Here is a 19,130-nt window from a genome sequence, read left to right as displayed (position 1 = left end):
TACATTTATAGTGAAATTATTACAACCCCAGCTCCCCCACAATGCGGCTAAAGTAATAAACTCCCTGAAGCCAAAAAAACACTTCATATCGACTATAACATGCGGAAACCCCACAACTCTCTATAGACCATAGCATTATTAAAGGTACACGAAACTAATTTAGCGAATTCGAGATATCCTTTGGGGCTCGGAAAATAGCATTCTTGGGCTTACAAACAAATACAAAATAATGTTTACTCCCGATTTACTTGAACCCAATTGGATTGGTTCGCTTTTGTTTTTGTATATTAGTTGAATAGTCTTGAACTAACGCGAACTTGTTATTGCTTATTAGTAACTGTTTTACGAGTAATTTATTTATACGTTACATTACAAACAAGTTATATAAATTATTAATGATGCAAGGGTCGTATCGCTAACAAGCGATAAGACTAAAAAATACTGAAGTGAAGTGCAAAATCTATTTAACAAAAAAAATACAAATTAATCTAAAAAGCAATAAAAATATACTTTAAACTTATGGTTTCATGTATCACAATTTAAAATACAATAGAAAATCATAAAAAATACACGATTACAAAAGTCAAAAATGAGCAATTGGTTAAGAGGTGTTTTTGTTGAAGATAGTTTTTGTCGTGTTACTGTGACCTCTGACTAGTTTGCCTATGTGTAAGCATCTAAATACCTATAGGTTTATGGTGAGAAGAGACTCAAGGAAGTACCGATCAACAATTTAATAAATTTTATTCAAATATGTAGTACCCTCATTTATTAATGTGGAAAACCATGCCTCGTAAAACGGAAGGGGTATGCACCCCCTTAACACTTTGCTATTCTACTAATACTACTTGCTACAGCACCAGTCAGTAAAACAGCGGGTAGATTCATCAAAATAAAATGGCGCCGTTCGTGACAACGTAGGAACCGGATACGAATAAACTTTTTCTTTTCCTTCTATCTGTAATTCTTTACTCTAAGGGCCTGTTTTAATTGTAAAATATAATTGTATGGATAAAGTGTCAAATAGCTATGCAACACATAAATTATTCGATAGATATAAAAGTTACGAATAATATACTTCGCATTTCATGACAAACAGCGCTTTCTGACAGTCGTGAAACGCAAAAATACTGTTTATCCTACCAATAAGTAATAAATAGCTTATTTGGAAATTATCCGGACATTGTGAAACATACCCTAATTATTATGTCATGACTTGTCAGTTCTTTCAGACAATTAATGAAAATTGTTCAAATCATTAATAAAACTCAAACTCAAACTCAAATCTTTATTGCATTCCTTATATAAATATTTTACACGTTATAATTTATTACAATAAGGACCTTGGTTAGGCACAGCAATGTTGTGTTAGGGCTCCACCATAGTTAATACATTTCTATTCTTACAAGATACATTATTTATTTGCATTAACTTCACATCGCGAAAAGGAGAATGTACTTAACATTATCAATAAACTTAACTTTTATAAAAGAAATTAAAGTTTATCGGTCAGATACTCTGTAACAATTTTTTGTAGGAAATTATTATATAAGAAGTGTTTACTTCTTATATAATAATTTCCATAAAGATTTTTACCTTCTAATTTGACATGGTCTATGGTCGGTCGGTTATCAGTACTCATAACTTTTTGGTTGTTAAGTAGAGATTGACTTTTGACTTCTTTTGTAATATTTTAACTTGTTATCATTTATTTGTTTATTTATTACATTATGTTGTTGATATTCGTTCTTAAATACAAAATACAATGATTTTTAATACTATTCCCATTTAAGCTATGCCTTGGGCCAATCATTTATAGTACTTAGTTATTTTATACATTTCAATATTTGTACATTTTCCAATAAATTGCAACCGCATGAATTAATGTTATATGTCTACAATGTATTGAAGATGTCAGACGCTCTGACATTAATGATTGCGGTGGAAATAGAGGAACGGATGCACAGACAATCATAAATCATATAATACAAACGCAATAGTAAACTTCGAATTTCGAAAGCAGTTAGTACCATCTGTGGCAACTGTCGACAAAGAGGGCGCGTCACAATTATTGTCAACCGAAATAGTTTACCGCACTTGTTAAAAAACTAACACACAGATGTTTATGTATTGTGTTTTTATTATGAAATAAAGAATAGTAACAACAAATTAGATGTATTACGTAGAATTTGTTTTGAATAAATAACCCATTACAACAGTACTTTAATATCTTGGGGTGCATCAAATTAACTTGAAAATGGGAAAGCAAATAGTCAACAGATACAGATTTTTTTAAATTTTGTTATAATATTGTCGGTAAAAATCTATAGACAATAGAATTCTTTATTTCACTATGCTCTTGTACATGTTAAATAGACGATAGTCTGTAGAACATAGACAAAACCATAGAATATGTTAACTGAACTCGAGCAACTATTTACTATATGATCAACATATTCTCATATGTATCGTATTAAATACAACAATCATACATAGGGTAAGGTAAACAATAATCTTATACGTCAAAACATGTTTCTCACATACGGGAGTCATAAAATTTCATGTGAAGTCGAAGCGAGATACAAAATTCCACCACTACCAACGTATTTATATGGACAAGACTAATGACAACAATTGGTCACGGTATAGTGATGATTGATAACGGAAATCGACGAAATGTTCCCAGTAAAAATGTAATTTCCTTAGAATGTGTTAACAAGGTTTGAACAGTGTCGGTTAAGTGCATGCAATGGCGGACAGATAACATCGAGGGGAGCTCCCATCGACCTTAAGAAATCGCTATAAAAAATTAGCGTTGAAAATGGAAATCCTGTGAAGCGTAGAATATTAGTTTTATAATATACTTGTATATAAGCTGTGGGGTGGGGTGCGTCTAATTCGTATGAATTAAATTTTAATGCCAAAGCCGTTATTTCTTTTTTTTATATCTCCTGTGACCCGTAAATCTAAAAAAATATAAAACCTATCTAATGAAACACTAGATATTAGCGTATATAACAATACCGTACTGATTAACAAACGCGGCAAAATACACGTTTTAATTGTATTATAATAAAAGTTAGCTAGTTTATTAGTTAGTCGCTCGAAAACATCGTGAGGAAATCGGCTAGCCAGAAAGTCAACGGCTTGCGTCTGGCACAGGAGGCTGATCACCTACTTGCCTTTTATTACATATGATGAAACGAATACAGGAATCTGAGGACCAGGCCTAAAAAGGTAGCGCCACTGATTTCAAACTCACAAACCACCTTTAAAAACTTAACTGCATGGTCCATCAAATAGTATTAATCAATATTATTAATTACAATTTTATTTTATGATTTATAACGACTATCTAATAATTTCAAAAACCATTAAAAGTTCTAAAACATAAATCACGGTTGTAGGTAATTTTGCAAGTCGAAATAAATTTTCTAAGTAATCAGTTACAAGAATTACGCTTCGACGAATATCTTATGGGTCTTCAAAGACACGAATTGTAAGAGGTCCTATCAAATATTTGGTCAGATGGATGAAAATCGTTCAAGCAAGTAATTATTCTCGACCGATTTGCCTATCTATTGAATTTCGATACTTTTCCAAGAAAAGTCTACTATGCGGGACAGATTTATTGGGATAAACTTGAGAGAACGGAATTTTATATACAAAACTACTTAGATGGAATTAATTATTACTGTAAGAACTTTGTAGGACGGATAAAGTCAATGTAACCTTTTTGATAAAAGCCTTATAGCGCTAGGACCCCACGGACCAAGGGTCCCGACACCGAATGGGACAAAATCATATTTGAAGCCTAGACCCCTGTTATAAAAAAATATTAATTAATTATTAATAAATAATTATTTATTTCTAAAAACACATCAAACGTTTCCCAGCCAGTCTCAGTTTTTATTGAAAAAATCAATTATATTTTTACTATATCCTTACCTTAGTGTATTTGTATTTTAACAATTTCTATTTTGCCTCTAACGCATTTACAGGCCTTCTGGTAATGTGAGCGTCCATGGGCGGCGGTATCACATAACATATTTACTTTAAAATCAAATCAAAATTTATTTATTCAATTTAGATGCGACTTAAGGCATGCTTATGAATGTCAAAAACGGTTACAAAATTCGCGAAAGAGCAAAACTACGCCATCCGTTCGCAAGACTACCGGGAGGTCTTGTTCTGAGAAGAACGGGCAAGAAACTCAGCAAGTTTTATCCTCCCTTTACATACAATAATTCAAAAGAAAATATCATAAGCCACAACGTCATTTAAGTTACATAAGTAAAAATAAAATAAAATCTGTTTTGTGATTTACCGTAAAAAATGCGGTATTACTTAAAAAAACGATCGTACGAACGAACGAACGAAAAACGAATGAACATCGCGAGTGCCATACATTAGATATGTATGCATAAGTTATTTACTTTCCCAACGCTGTTCTGTTTCACTTCAGATTCGAGTGCTTGAGAACTGTTTTAGCATCTTAAGTGTATAATAATTATAGGAAGCGTTTAATAAAACGTAGAGGGGCGAAAACGTGAACAGTCGGCGCACTTCAAATCGTATACTCGCAGGAAATTCAATTATCTACTTATTCTGTAATAATATCGATACAATCATTTCATTAGGGTTGTTATCGTCGAATCGTCTGTGTTGGCCGTCTGCTTCTAAAGTGAACACCTTAATTAGATTCATGCAATACAGAAGAAAAATTCACTGACATGCCTACATATTTTGGCACGACTTTGAGGTTCCAACAAACACAGATAGCTTAGAACTGTTACCCACACTCTCAAATATACTTATATATTCACATATATTTAACGTTTTAGACGACTTTTGTTTGATTAAGTAAGTCATATTGATGTAAGTCTAGTTTTCCTTTAAGAAATTGTTTTAAACTTGAATACCACGGAATAATTTTATTTACAGTAGGAACTCCCTAGTATAGGGACTAGTGTTAGATCAATTTTGTCACATATTTCTGTAATTATTTATAAGTGATTCAGTCTACATTATACATATCATTTCTCTGAATTCTGTAATCTATGAAGTGAATTTTGGTTACGATAATTTAGTTAAATATATTCGCTACGCAGACACTTTACACAGGTTTTTATAAGCTTAAACTCGGTATAAAAATCCCATTTCCAAAGACATAAATCTTATCAACGATGTATGGTTTGAGACAAAGGATAATCCGGGATTACGACAACAATTCCATGACAACACTGATCGTAAATCCTTCAAGGCATCAACAGCTTGCATTCTTAAGTTATCAAACGCGCCACCAAAACAATCTATACCCATAGACACCATAAATGACAGTTGAATTTCTACATTAGACATTTCAGAGAGACGACAGGATATAAAGATTTTTAAGAACGCTTTTTACTTAAGTGTTACAATTTTACTCGCTAGTAAAGGATATATACTATCTCGATGGCGTGTCAGACACAGTAGGCTGATCACCTACTTATATATTTATTATTTACCTATAACAAAAAAAAAAAACAAACCAAAAAAAATTGTTGTTTGACATCGTTTGTCGTATATGTAAAAAAAAGGATGCGTCAACTTCTACTTCTGAGATTTTTTACTCATGCGCTGTGCGTGCGGGCGCTGTATGACGTCATAGATCGCTCGATTAATTTTATTCCTCAAACAACCCTTGCTCAGCTGAGTTGTGGCTGAAACACGCCATTGAGTTAACATTGCCTAAAATGGTTAGTTATGTAGTTGTAAAAGTTAGAACGTGAATAGTATTAGACAATGATCACTATGTCACAATTATATTTCAATTAAAAATTATTGACTAATTACATATACAACATAATGATAGAGGAGGAATAGAACAATGGACAGGGCAAAAGTTAATGACTGATAGAAATAGCATGAAAAGAGTGACAGACTATTAGCAAAAACTGAAAAGGCTTGGAGAAGGCGTTTACCCAAGAGAATAAGACATCCTATATCTACTAACACCATCTGAGGAAGGAAGAAATATAAAAATAATGAATATGAAAATAAAATCGACATTATTATTATTATTCTGACTGAATGTCGTGGTAAACAAGTTTTTGAATAATCTACTAAGGCGAGGCTTTGAATACAATGACGCGTTTGTAATAGTTTCCGTTTTCAATAAGAGATGTCTATTGTCTCCACGGTATTGATTGAGTTTGTATAGATTGCTGGGTTTATGTTCTATTCAACATTGTGTATTCCCATTGGTTCTTGGAACAAATGCATAAGATCGATTTGTCTGCAATCTTCGCTTAAACCGCTAAGAGTTGAGATATTCTTTATTCTATATTCATTCAGTTATAACGTACAGGATTATAATTGCCTATAAATTTATCGAGATTAAGATGAAGATGCCACTAGAATTCTATGTGCATGTAATTGGACTTCTGATTTGCAAATATTGTTTAGGTTAAATAACTATGTATATGTAATCATCTGTTTCCTGTTTCCGTACCAAAATGTAAAAATAAAATAAATATTACTTGTCTATTAACTTTTATTTTTACAATATCGTTTTAAATGTCCGTTGCGGTGATTACTAAAAGTTCAGTGAACGCATTCTTCAGTTATAATGAACATCTATTTTTACTTAGTAATATTTTGTCACGTCAAACTGACATCTGACGCGTCCCTATCAGTAAAATCTATAAGATATATTTCAGTTGGTCCGCTCTTATCTTTCGACAGTTCTAACCCTTTTAAAATAAACAAAACAATCCCAAGAATATGAGAATAATTTCTAATTATATATTATCATCATTACCATGATCATTCATTCAAAAAGAGTATAACATATTTTACTTTAAAACTCCTGTACCTACCTACTGTGTACCTAAATCTTTCACCACTGCACACCTAATTAACATTTCTAAATAAAAACTTGCGAAGTCAGGAAGCGCCCGACAGCCGACAGCGGGCCCGATCTCACATTAGCGCTACTGATAGGAACTGCATCTAACTTGCATACAAAACGGCAGACGGTAAACCCGGCAACGCACTCGCGAATCCTTTGGCATTAAGACTGCCCATTGGCGTTTTATTTAAGGCAACGTTATCACGTGATTCTTATTCCCCTTTTGTTTGTTCAATAAAATTGGAAATTACAGAGTACGCGTGCTGATAGCAGGGTGCAATTGATAATATCCGTCATCAGTTTTAACCCTTTTCAATTAACTACGATGTGTTTTACAATTAATATAAGATATCTATAGTAAATAAATATTTTGTAAATAAATTTTTTTAACGCCCACAGCTAGCTTAATTTGTATAAAAACAATTGAAGTAATTTCAATTGAAGTAAATAAATATTTTGTAAATTACATTTTTTTAACGCCCACAGCTAGCTTAATTTGTATAAAAACAATTGAAGTAATTGTTGTGATATCTTCACAACCGAATCAATGTCACAGTTAAAAAATATAAACTTATTGATTTAACTAATAACATATCACTGACGTTCCCAGCAATTATGGGTGTGTCAAATTGATCCGACGTCAGACTAAAATTAGAAATTCATTATATGTGAATAACGTTTTACTGTCGCTAGTTTTTCTTCAATTTTTAAAACGTTTTTAAATCAATGCTGAGTATTTAAATTTAACTTTTTTATAGGCTCACCTGATGTTAAGTGAACGCGTTAGCGCGTTGAGCACGCGTACTCAATTTATTGTTATAGAACGTGGGCAAACTGGCAGGAGTCTGACCTGATGTTAAATGGAACCATCAGGTGAGCCTCCTGCCCGTTTGCCCCCTGTTCTATAAAAAAAAACCGCCCATGGACACACTCAATGCCAGAGGACTCGATTTGCCGGCCATTTAAGTCATTTCGCTCATTTCTTGAAGGAACCTAAGTCGAATTGGTTCGGAAATATTTCGGTGGGGTGGGTGCTGGTTCCATATAGTCATTTGTGTTTTATTAGGCAAGTAGGTGATCCCTCAAGCTTTCTCCTTCACCAATGGTTAGCTAATAATCTTTACAATAGATTTTAGTGAATCTAATTCCTGCTCAAACCCGTTTAACTTTATACTGTCAACTATAAATTTCCGTAATGAATAGACTATATGCAATGTTTACACATCGTTTAGATTTATTTAGGACCCTTATTTGAATATTTATAATTCGGAAGTTCCCAAAGTCATAAATAATAAAAGTTTATTATAAAATATTTAAATCATGGGGTGGTTTTTTAATTTAGAATTTACATTTCCCAGAATGCAATCTGGAATCTACAGACGGCTGCATCGGTTTATTTAAGTTTACCGCATCATACACATATACACGATATATGTTATAATATGATCCCCGTATGGAAAGCGATCTATTACATATACAAAAGCGTTACGTCACCATAAATAAAATCAAGCAATTTCAATGTAAAGGCCATCAAAACAAGATAATTATAACTAAACAATGCATTGAGAAAAGTCAGATAAAAAAAAGAAAGAGTAATGGAAAAATATGGAGAATTCTTTATTCTAATATAATCTAGATGCAAAAAAACTAACTGACATTTTCACAACTTACTAACCCATCTAATAATCATATTATGAAATGTATTACCAATTTCTGTATAAAGTCATTAATAAAGTTCTAATAAATAAATATGTATGTTGATAAATGTTACAAATAAATAAAAATAATCGTAAAAAACCAGCAAAACAGGACATAGGCACTTTTGCTTTCTTTAAAACCGATCAGCCCACTACCAGTAGGTACAGTTTAATCCGTTACAATTAAATCGCGAAGAATTCGAACGTGTCTGAACTCCATATTCCATATATACATAAACTTCAATTAGATTATCATAGGTTTTTATTGAAATGTATTTCGATAGATTGTAAGGCTAAAGGGGACCACACAGGAAGCCTCCATTTGTCCAAGCTGAGGACTCATGAGATAACAAACGGCTGCGAGCTCTCGGCAGTCGACTGCACTTAACTCTCCACAAACAAAGCCCGTAACTCATTTTTTACAACGTTCCTTTTACCCTTTAGTTCATGGTACCTTTGCGTGTCTAGTGCTTTTGTTTGCGTCCGGATCATCATTTACCGCTAAGATTCACTACAATTGTGTTTACAAGGAAATCGCAACGAAATGTGTGACGAAATTTAACAGATGAAATCTCTAATAATAGTTTTGGTTGTCCAAGGTACATGTCACCGGCCGTGACTAACGAATGGTTCGCCCTACAGAGCCTTAATGCCGAGTCGTAAGTATCAGAGACACTGGCGAGATATCTACGGAGGTTGCCGAACATTACCATAACTCTAACCGAGCTATGAACGTAATTAGGAGACACCAATAACACTCGACTAGCATTGGAAGGGATTACGATCGCTGGCGTGTCACACATTTTGTATGCGTTATCTATCTTACTAACTGAACCCTATTCTGCTATAATAAAAGCCTTTATTGCTGTATATATTAGGTACATAAAAGTGTGATATAAAATAAAATAAAATAAATAAAAATAAAAATAAAAATAGCCTTTATTACTGATTAACCTGTAACAAATATACATTAGATTTATTTCAATTTTCGGTATCAGTTTGCCTTTTGGCATAGGCCTCCCCTAGGCTTTCCCATCCTTGAAGAATTTAGGTTTATTTGACAATATGAAATCTATCTCATTTTTCACGTTCCCGTCTGGAGAAATCCAGGTCCATTTTTTATTTTTGTTTTTCTTATATAAACTATTTAATATCCTAAGGTTATGTGCCTGTGCCAGGTGTATTAGTCTTTGTCCGTTATCATTTCTTTTTCCTGTGCTGAATTGGCCTAGTATGTGATTTTCGTTTGTTAATCTTTTACCAATCTGGCCATTGAAATCTCCCATCAGTATGATTGCCTTGTGTGCATATGTATGTATGTTGTGTTTTTTGGGAGGGGGCAATCCTAGGGGGTATTGGTCTCTTGCCCCACGGTGACCAGCCGGGTTGGGGCGATTTTCCTTTTCCAAATGTTCTGTGCTTGTAATTGTTGTTTTTGTCCGGTTACCGATGTCTCGAGATTGCTAAGCTTTTGGTTTTGTTGTTTCAGTCAAAGAATGTGATCTAGACCTCATGCATGCGAATGGGTCAGTTCTTTGCAGTTTTGCGGAGGCTACTATATTTTTGTTGTTATCTCCTGACACTTGTTGATGTTGTTGTGTGGGTGATAGTCTTGCCCTCATATACTCAAATGCGTTCGTTTTGTGCAGTTTTGGAGGAGCAATGATCTTTTTCGAGCCACCGAAGTGTATGTTGTCAGGTGTTTTTTTTATTTTATTTTATTAATTCAATAATAAACTTAAAAATTTATTATATTAACCCCGCCCCGCACACACACATCCGCAGCGAAACCACACACACAGTTACCATATCCACATACAGTCAGTCCACATGTTAGAGAGCACCAGAGATACAGATCGCTTGCGCATGGTGTAAACAGTCCACACCTGCACAAGCAAACATTCTAAGACTCACTGCAAGGGAGACATATCAACATCCTGGATTATTGAAGTGAACGTATTTTGCATGATTTTTTCATGTGATGACTTATACATTGCCGAATTGAGATGTTTTTAAATTTCGTACTTGAAATTACGTATAAATAGCGTTATGTCTGCCTTATTATGTATTACTAATTAAAAGATGAATATATTTTTAATTCTTAGGGTAGTAACAAAAACAATACGATACAGACATTTGTTTTACTTTAGACATTTTAAACGTAATAGTGCCTTGAGATCGCGTTTATTCGAAACAACAAATAAACCATTGTTATTATTGTATTGAGTAGTTCAGTTTTGAGTTTATATTGTATTTTACATTATTCATGGAAGCTTCCTTTTAGCAGTAACAGTTAGATTACTTAATTTATTTAATTTAATTTTACTTCTATTGCGTTATATGAACTATGCAAAATTCAAACATCCTTACAAACATATGTAAACATTTAATGGTCCAGTAAGACAAGTAATAGCAATTCAAGTGCCACGAAGCAAAACCAATGACCCGATACTCTTATCATTTATTTGCTTCGGTCAGCCGTGAAGCTCTGCGCGAGTTAAGTTTTACTGGCTCGCCCTCCACTTGAAACTAACGACTACAATAACAGCGCTCGAACAATCGATTTGTTTTCGTGACCTGCTTGAATTTAATTAATATTTACACAGCTTCCCGGAGACTGGGTATTTTAAGCTATATAATTGATCGTTAACAATAGTGCTCGATTTAAAATGTTTTGATTTTTGTTTACGCTACGATAAATTGAATTGAAATAAAACAATTGAAATACTTGATTGAATTTATGACTTTTAACGACGTAAATACTTTCGCTGTCTGAAAGAGAGTTTTATAAGTTAATAGTTCGTTTTATATTATGATTATTTGTCATTTATTTATTTATCAGTAAGTGCTTTAACATGTAATGAGCATGATGTAATGGTGCCTACAAGTTACCAAGACTTGAGTTACGGCGGAAAGAAGACTTTCTTGCCAGTTCTCCTCATCCGTTCTGCTATTATTATGGGATTGTAGGCAAAGTTAATGATAATTTGTCAACGTAATGGGCAAGTAGGTTATATGCCTCCTGTGCCTGATACACTCCGACTTTTTGTGTCTAAGGCAAGTCGGTTTCCTCGCGATGTTTTCTTTCACCGTTCGCGTTTGTTAATTAGTTCACTATCAGGAAGCGAACCTACGACCTCATTATTGATATTTGTTGGCCAATGTGCTTTTAAATTCTGTTATTACTGCAGCATGAGCAATATACAAAATTGACTTACAGTGTCCCCAAAATAAATTGCGGGTTCCTCAAATGGTGCGACGTAATTCAAACCGACCGTGTTTAATTTATAAAATATAGTTAATAAATTTCATGGTCCATAAACAGAGTATGGGATAAAAATGGAGATGAGGAACATTTCGATTCAATTGTAGGGATGTGCAGCGACGAACGCCCCTTAGTAAGACCAATTGTTCGACAAACCATTGCAAATGAAACTCATTTTTTCTCCACGCCCTAATAGAAAATTTAAAACCATAAAAACCCTAGTAATTATTGATTTGATATTACTAATTGCACATGTCTAAAACTTACGTAATAACGACTCAAGAGTATATTTTGTCTGTAAAAAATATTGTTTATGGTCTGTGACGTTTTATTTAGGTATAGTTATTAAAAAAAACACGTAATACCGCGCCATAAAATATTGATTATACGAGTAGATGTAAACAGATAAACATAAAACCACTTTGTATTCTAAATTTAAATTTACTGAACACTCCTGTACTTCGCGCACCAGTTTAGTTATAATAATATTAATTAAAAATTGATAAATAGAAAATTAAACAATATAAAATAGTTACTAGGTAAAGATATTCTTTACTCTGAATCTAGGAATTTTATTATTATATGTATTGATATAGATAGATATAGATCGCTTGACAATGCAGACACCCTTTTTTATGTTGTCATACTGATTTTGTCAATGAAGATTTAAATAAATTTTTAGTCTGTAAAAAGACTATTTATGGTCTGTGATTATTTACAGTTATAAAAAATAAAAAAAAAACATTACTCGCGCCATAAAAATTTGATAATAGATTTTATATGTAAACAGATAAACACAAAACCACTCTGCATTTGGTATTCTAAATTTAAATTTAAAACACTTCTTACACTTACACTCGTACAGAGCCATCATAGAACGATTTAATCGATCTTCATATTTATTACTTGGAACATTTATAGCGCTTTCGATTTTGTATGTCAAAGTCATTATCTTAGGGCTATAATTTTTTATTACCAGCGGTGCTTGTTTACAAGCCAACATGTGCAGTAGTACAAATAATCAGTGATATTACGAGACAGTACTTCCATTAAGTAAAGTGTCTATGACAGTTTACTTAATGGAAGTAGATCATATTTAAACATTCTATATTAAGTGAAACTCTTGGTGCATGAGGGTAACATTATTACGGATGAAACGTCACGAAGATGTGCAGCGTTTTTTTCGAAAGGGAGAGAGCGATTGAGAGAGAATGAGAAAGGAATATCGTGAAAAATACAAGCTATTGGCTGATGTATTCGTTTAGTAATTATATATTAGTACTTTAGATGGCAATTTTGTCGCATAACGTGCAGTAAACGCAGATTTTTATTTATTTATATTATCATTAGCACGTATACAGTGTGTTAAGTGAACTACGACTCATAAAATAGGCCAACTTTAACTCTCGACGACTCTAATAACTTTACATAGGTAATTTTTTTTTCTATACAACGTGCTATGGAGTCTACGCTTGGTATTTCTCTACGCGATCGGATTATAAATGAGAGTTAGTGATCCCTAAAAGAAGTGAACCGACACCGATTAAAATTCCAGCAACGCACTCGCGAGCCCTCTGATATTAAGAGTATTCATGGGCGGCGATATCACTTAACATCAGATGCGCCTCCTAAACCAGTTGGCGAAGCGTTGGACGGTCTGGATCCACAGCAATTTGCGGTTATATCAAAATCAGAAATAACATAAGTTTAACAACAAGTAGGTGATTAGCCTCCTGATCTAGCCACAGATACTTAGGTTTAAGTTTCATCATTCGAGTATGGAATGGAGTATGGCGCACAGCCGGGGATCGAATCTGGGACCTAGATAGTAATCTGAAGCCACCAAGCCAATATGACTTAAACACAAGCTGTATAAATAGTATCAATATCATTAGAAGGGGATGGAAAGTGATAACATTTTTCAATCCACCAAAAAGTATTGACCGTGTAACTTGAATCTGTGGGGAAGATAATATTACCACGCCCGAGGCGAACCGGCACGGGCCTTCCGTTTCTTTGTGTCTTACGAAATAATATTGAACGGTTACAATACGAACTAGGGGTTTCTGTAAAACCATTTTCCGTTTCACTGAACGATCGTCGTGAAAGACACCCTACAATCATTATTCTTATTTTAGCCTTTGATATCTGTTACGTAGAATTAATATGCTATATAAATGTAATAATAATGCGGAAATATGAATAGAACTTAAACACTTTGATACGGTAAAGAAACCGGTATTCCTTAGCTTTAGTAAGGGTTTTAGCAACAATGTTTATTCTCCAGGGTCTCAAAATGCGATTTTAATTTCATTGCTTCGTGGTAATTCAATGTGGATTAGAGTTAGATTGAGGTATAATACCACACGTTGGGGGCTGTCCATTAATCACGTGATGCTTCTTAACATTTTTGAACCCCTCCCTCCCCCATGGTGATACGTGGTGAGGTTTAAGACTACCTCCCCAACCCTCCACCAAAAATCACGTGTATTTTTGTATGTACAAAGAATGTCAAAAATTTTATAATTTTATTTTTAAGTACCGGCCTAAAGTATAATAAAATCTAATCCTATTCTAGAAAATTAAGGACTATGATAAAAATGTCTAGACAGAGAGTTTGCAGGTAATTTTTGGCATAAAAATAATATTAATTTTTTTAGATTAGCTTTTAAATTAATATTATACTTAGTATCTAATCGAAAATTGAGTTGATTTATGCGCGTGAGCACGATTAGTTGCGCTGCTGCGTTGGGCGGTAATTGGTCGTTTATTCTGTATCAACAGCATTCATTTTCGCGATATTCCGGATTAGGTATTTTCAAACTATAAAGTACAAATACTTAGTTTGGAAATACAGGTTATATATCAATATAAATTACTAGAATACTGTTATCATGGAATGTTTTTGAAACTATAAGGTCTTTTGAATGTACTAATACATTCAAAAGACCTTATAGTTGTAGTAGACCTATCTAAATAGCTATGGAAGAGGTATGGATCCAACCTTAAGAGACCACCAGTCACAGTGACAAAAGACCGTAATGGCTATTATGAATATAGGATATATAACGGTCGAAAAAAAATTATTAGCGAGCTTCAGGATATGACGTCATCGTAGTGATTTGAGACATGGGTTAAAAAAAGTAATAATTAAAATAGTATATATAATTTTTAGATTATTTTCGAGATGTTGCTACGAAATGTTAATTAAAGTACTTTAAGATTTTTTAAAACATTGACTTTACGCAAGTAATATGAAGTTATATCTTAATTGTAACGATAGTATAATAAAAAAATATTTTATAATTTAATTAATTATTTCATTTAAATATTCGTAGTTAAGATATATGAAGTACTTATGTCCGTACGTATAATTTAGGACAAAGTAGGAATTAATTTAAAATGATTATCGGAACTACAGTAGATGCCGCTCGTAAATACAGAGGTTGGTAATTATTTACTAGAACTTCCGTCGCTTGACATTTCTGGGAAAAGGAATTTCGCTAAATATACCGCGGTTTGCGTATTGCTTATGAGTTTTAACGTAACTATCTCATTCATTAATTTATTATAAACCTTTTCAGGTTATATTACGATCGTAATTAGCTTGAGCCTCAATTGGAAGTTCTTAAAGAAACGCTATAATCAAATAAATTATGTTCAAATTTCGAATGCTCCAAAAATAACAATTAGAATTCTAGCCGAATCAACATTTAAATTTCGAACGTTTTAAAAATTATATGAGATAAATTCAATGTTAATTTTATCTCATTTCCTCTTAAAAAAACTATCGCGAAATGCACATGCACAAACACCACATTTGTATAAAACTACATTCAAATTTAGAATGTGTATAATGTTCCAAAAATAACAATTACCATTTTAGCTTAATTTAAATTATATTTCGAATGTTTTAAGGTTTTGTGAATATAACATTACTTTTTTCCTTTCAATTTAAATCTATTGCTGGTTCGCAAAATGAATTTGAACCGCCACAATTATATTCTAAATTCGAATGTGTCGAACGTTCCATAATAATTCTAGCTCATTTAAATTTTGAACGATTCTATATTTAGTGTTAGTTTCTTTACGCTCAAACCATGCCTGTATGTCAAAGAGCGTTTTTACTTTTTATGAACAACGTTAAATATTAACTTAATTCAAATATGGAATGCGTCATATAGACTCGGACTTTACTCGAAATTCAAACTTCGAACACATAAGTGTTTGAAAAAGGAATTTATTATCCAACCAGTCAACGCTGACACAAAATTATAATAATAATAAATATGTAGTTATTAATTTATTAAAACAAAAAGGTACATATTATGTCAAAATTACGGCGATTTAGATTTATTAAAAATAATGTTAATAACTTGAACTAGAATAAATAACAATTTTAAAAGGATTATTTGAAACGTATCCTGTATGTTTGTAATAATATTATTTTTAATGTATCGCAGTCTATTCTATTTCTTTACAGGACACGTAAATAACAGTAAATCTACTGAATCTGGAACGCTGAAGCTTGCGTAGCTTCCATTCATGAATGTTACCTAACTCCATATAGAACAAACACGCCTAAAGTTATTAATAATTGTGGCGAGTTCAATGATTTCCACTCTATTTCAATCCCGATGTTGAATTGCAAATGTACAGCTGAAAACGTAATAAATAATGAATGATATTACTATCGAACGAACGGCTAAAATGATTTTATCTCTGGTTAGGCCAGTAAGAATTTAAAATTTTTTTTTTATAAATTTGAATGAGTGAATGAGACTGATAATTGTGAGCGAACAATTCTATAAACAACATTTGAAATTAGAACTTTTATTTTAAATAATATATACTGCTTTGTATGTCTAGTCGAGCGAATTTTAACGCTGAGGTCAGTATTAACGCTTGCTCCTACCGCGAAGGCTGAAACCCAAAAATCAACGAACAGTCAGATTATTTGTGTATGTTGATGATCAAAGGAACGGATGCATTAAGGCCAAGATCCATTGAGACTTGAGTTATTATTTATTTTTAATTTATAATAAATGATTGGATTTTTCTCCAAAGAGCTCTTTATTCCTAAGGTTAATTTTTTTAGAACAGAAGCAAATTGGGAAGAGGATCGCCTATACGTGATATTTCCGACCATGGATACTCAATGGCAGAAGACGATTGTGAAGCCGGCCTTTTTAAAATTGCAAGTCTTTTTTTGAATTGGTTCGGATCCTAGTAAGATCTAAAGCCTTAACTAGTCTTTTCTACTATGTCTGTCACAATAAGTATTTCAAAATGTTCTGTTCCTTTACATCATCTCTGTGTTAAAATTTTTAGACAATGTACTAGTATAATGAAGAATGACTTATTAACAACGTCTTAAAAATACTACAATAATAGACCGGTATAGTAGTTTTAGGAGTACACACTACACAGTCTATACATATATTTAACTTTATTTGTATTTGTATACAAATATTGTAAATTCAATTTTAAAAGAGTAAGTGTGAAGTCTCTTGCCCATTCTTCTCCACATGAAACTACCTTTTGGAAGGGGCAACTCTAGTTGATCATATTTTTATTTTATTTAACATTCAAAAGTGCCATTTTAGGTGGTCTAATTCAAAAAAATTATTTCATTTGCGTCAGTTAATTTAATCTTAGATTAACGTCTGACAGAGAAATCGTTTACATTTTATTTATAGTTATGGGTGTGATAGTTAACGAATGGATCCTCCCAATACAATTATTTTATAAGGATGGAATTTAATATTAAATTTAAGAACAATCAAATGAAAGAAACATAATCGAGTTGTTTCTAAATTTATAGACATCAAATCAGGATTATTGTATCAACATATATTAAAAAAAATGCATTTTATAACATATACACAATTTTAAAAGAAATCTTTTAACATAAACATACCAACATACACACAAATTTATTGTCAGACATATAGCACATCAAACGTCAATTAAAAGTGTCAATAATAGTTAGTTACTTTTACTAAACACAGGCTATTAAATAGTTTGCAAACGTCAGTATACAATTGCAGTTACTAGTTTGGTAAGACAATGTAGTTTGGAAGCCCAGTGAGTAATGTTTCTGATATTCAGTAGACGTGTCACATAATATTTTTCATTAGACTACGATATAAGATATACAAAATTCGTAGTCGTGCTTTGTTTCACGTTCCTCAAATCAATACTAATTATGCTAAAAACTCAGTTTTGTATCGCGCTGCCCGGACATACAATGACCACTATTTGGGCCTTGATTTGTTTAGGTTATCGCGGAATTTTCTTAAAAAATGTATTAAGAATATCTATAGCGCAAAATCACACATATCATGAGCACACCCCACATACACACCATCACGTACATACACTTTTACATCATCACACAACACAACTAATTTAGGCTTAGTTAAATAAATTAAATCACAATTAGTCAAATGTATTAAATAATTTTTGTTTGTTTGTTCCTTTTTTTAATTATCTTTGCTGTTAAATGTACTATGTATCATCTATGTATTCCATCTTTGGCTATATTCTCAGTATGTTTGTTTGTAATTATATATAATTTATGTTAGCTGTAGGAGTACTAAATAAATAAATAAGGCATTAAACTTTTATCGTTTAATTATTAAAGTATGAGCATACCTGTAACTTCACGTACATACCCTCACTTTTACAGCATCACACATCACTACTACTTAGTCAAATGTATTGAATGATTTTTATTGCTTTTTCCATTTTGTAAAGGATTGATCGTTTTGTAAAATTATGTATTCCATCTTTGTATATATTTTTAGTGTTTGTTTTTATATATATATTTTTTGTGTTGTAGAGTACGAAATAAATAAATAGCATGTTACTTACACAATGGACAAATTGAACAATCAACAGAGTAATCATTGAACCTTTCGCCCGACAGTACAATTATGAATGTGTTTCATTCAGTCGATGCAATTAAGTTGAGAATTTGAATGCATCGTTAATTATACGGACTATCTGTTGTATTGTTGTCTTAAATTAGTACTGATACATCTATTCTTCAGTTGAAATTAAATTTAAAAATTCAGTAATACGTCTTACAAACAACAGTCGTACCACAAACAAAAAAGTTAAAGTGAAAATGGCGGTCACATTGCTTTTCCCACTGGAGAAGAAAAAAGGAAGGTCGGCCACCCTGGGGAAGATGGTCTAAAAGAGATAGAAGGTGAACTGATGGCGTGTTTCGGCTGAGAAGGGCCAGACTCGTCTAACTTTGATAGTTTGC

The 19,130-nt window shown here is 32.5% G+C and overlaps 1 protein-coding gene across 5 annotated transcripts in view; it reads left to right on the top strand.

Annotated features, from left to right (window-relative positions):
• The window catches only part of LOC110996534 (teneurin-a), an 80,586-nt gene that overhangs the window by 14,716 nt on the left and 46,740 nt on the right, over nt 1–19,130 (top strand). For 4 of the 5 annotated variants that reach the window (XM_045633067.1, XM_045633068.1, XM_022264262.2 and 1 more), the window contains one exon: nt 9,189–9,248. The exons of the other annotated variant lie outside the window; for it this stretch is intronic. In XM_045633067.1, coding sequence (XP_045489023.1) covers nt 9,189–9,248 — 60 coding nt within the window. The remainder of the gene's footprint in view (nt 1–9,188; nt 9,249–19,130) is intronic. 5 annotated transcript variants of the gene reach the window in all.

Source organism: Pieris rapae, chromosome 22 (genome assembly GCF_905147795.1).
Source record: "Pieris rapae chromosome 22, ilPieRapa1.1, whole genome shotgun sequence".
Lineage (NCBI taxonomy): Eukaryota > Metazoa > Arthropoda > Insecta > Lepidoptera > Pieridae > Pieris > Pieris rapae.
Note: the sequence above shows the minus strand (reverse complement) of the source record. Positions and strands in the feature narration are given on the sequence as shown.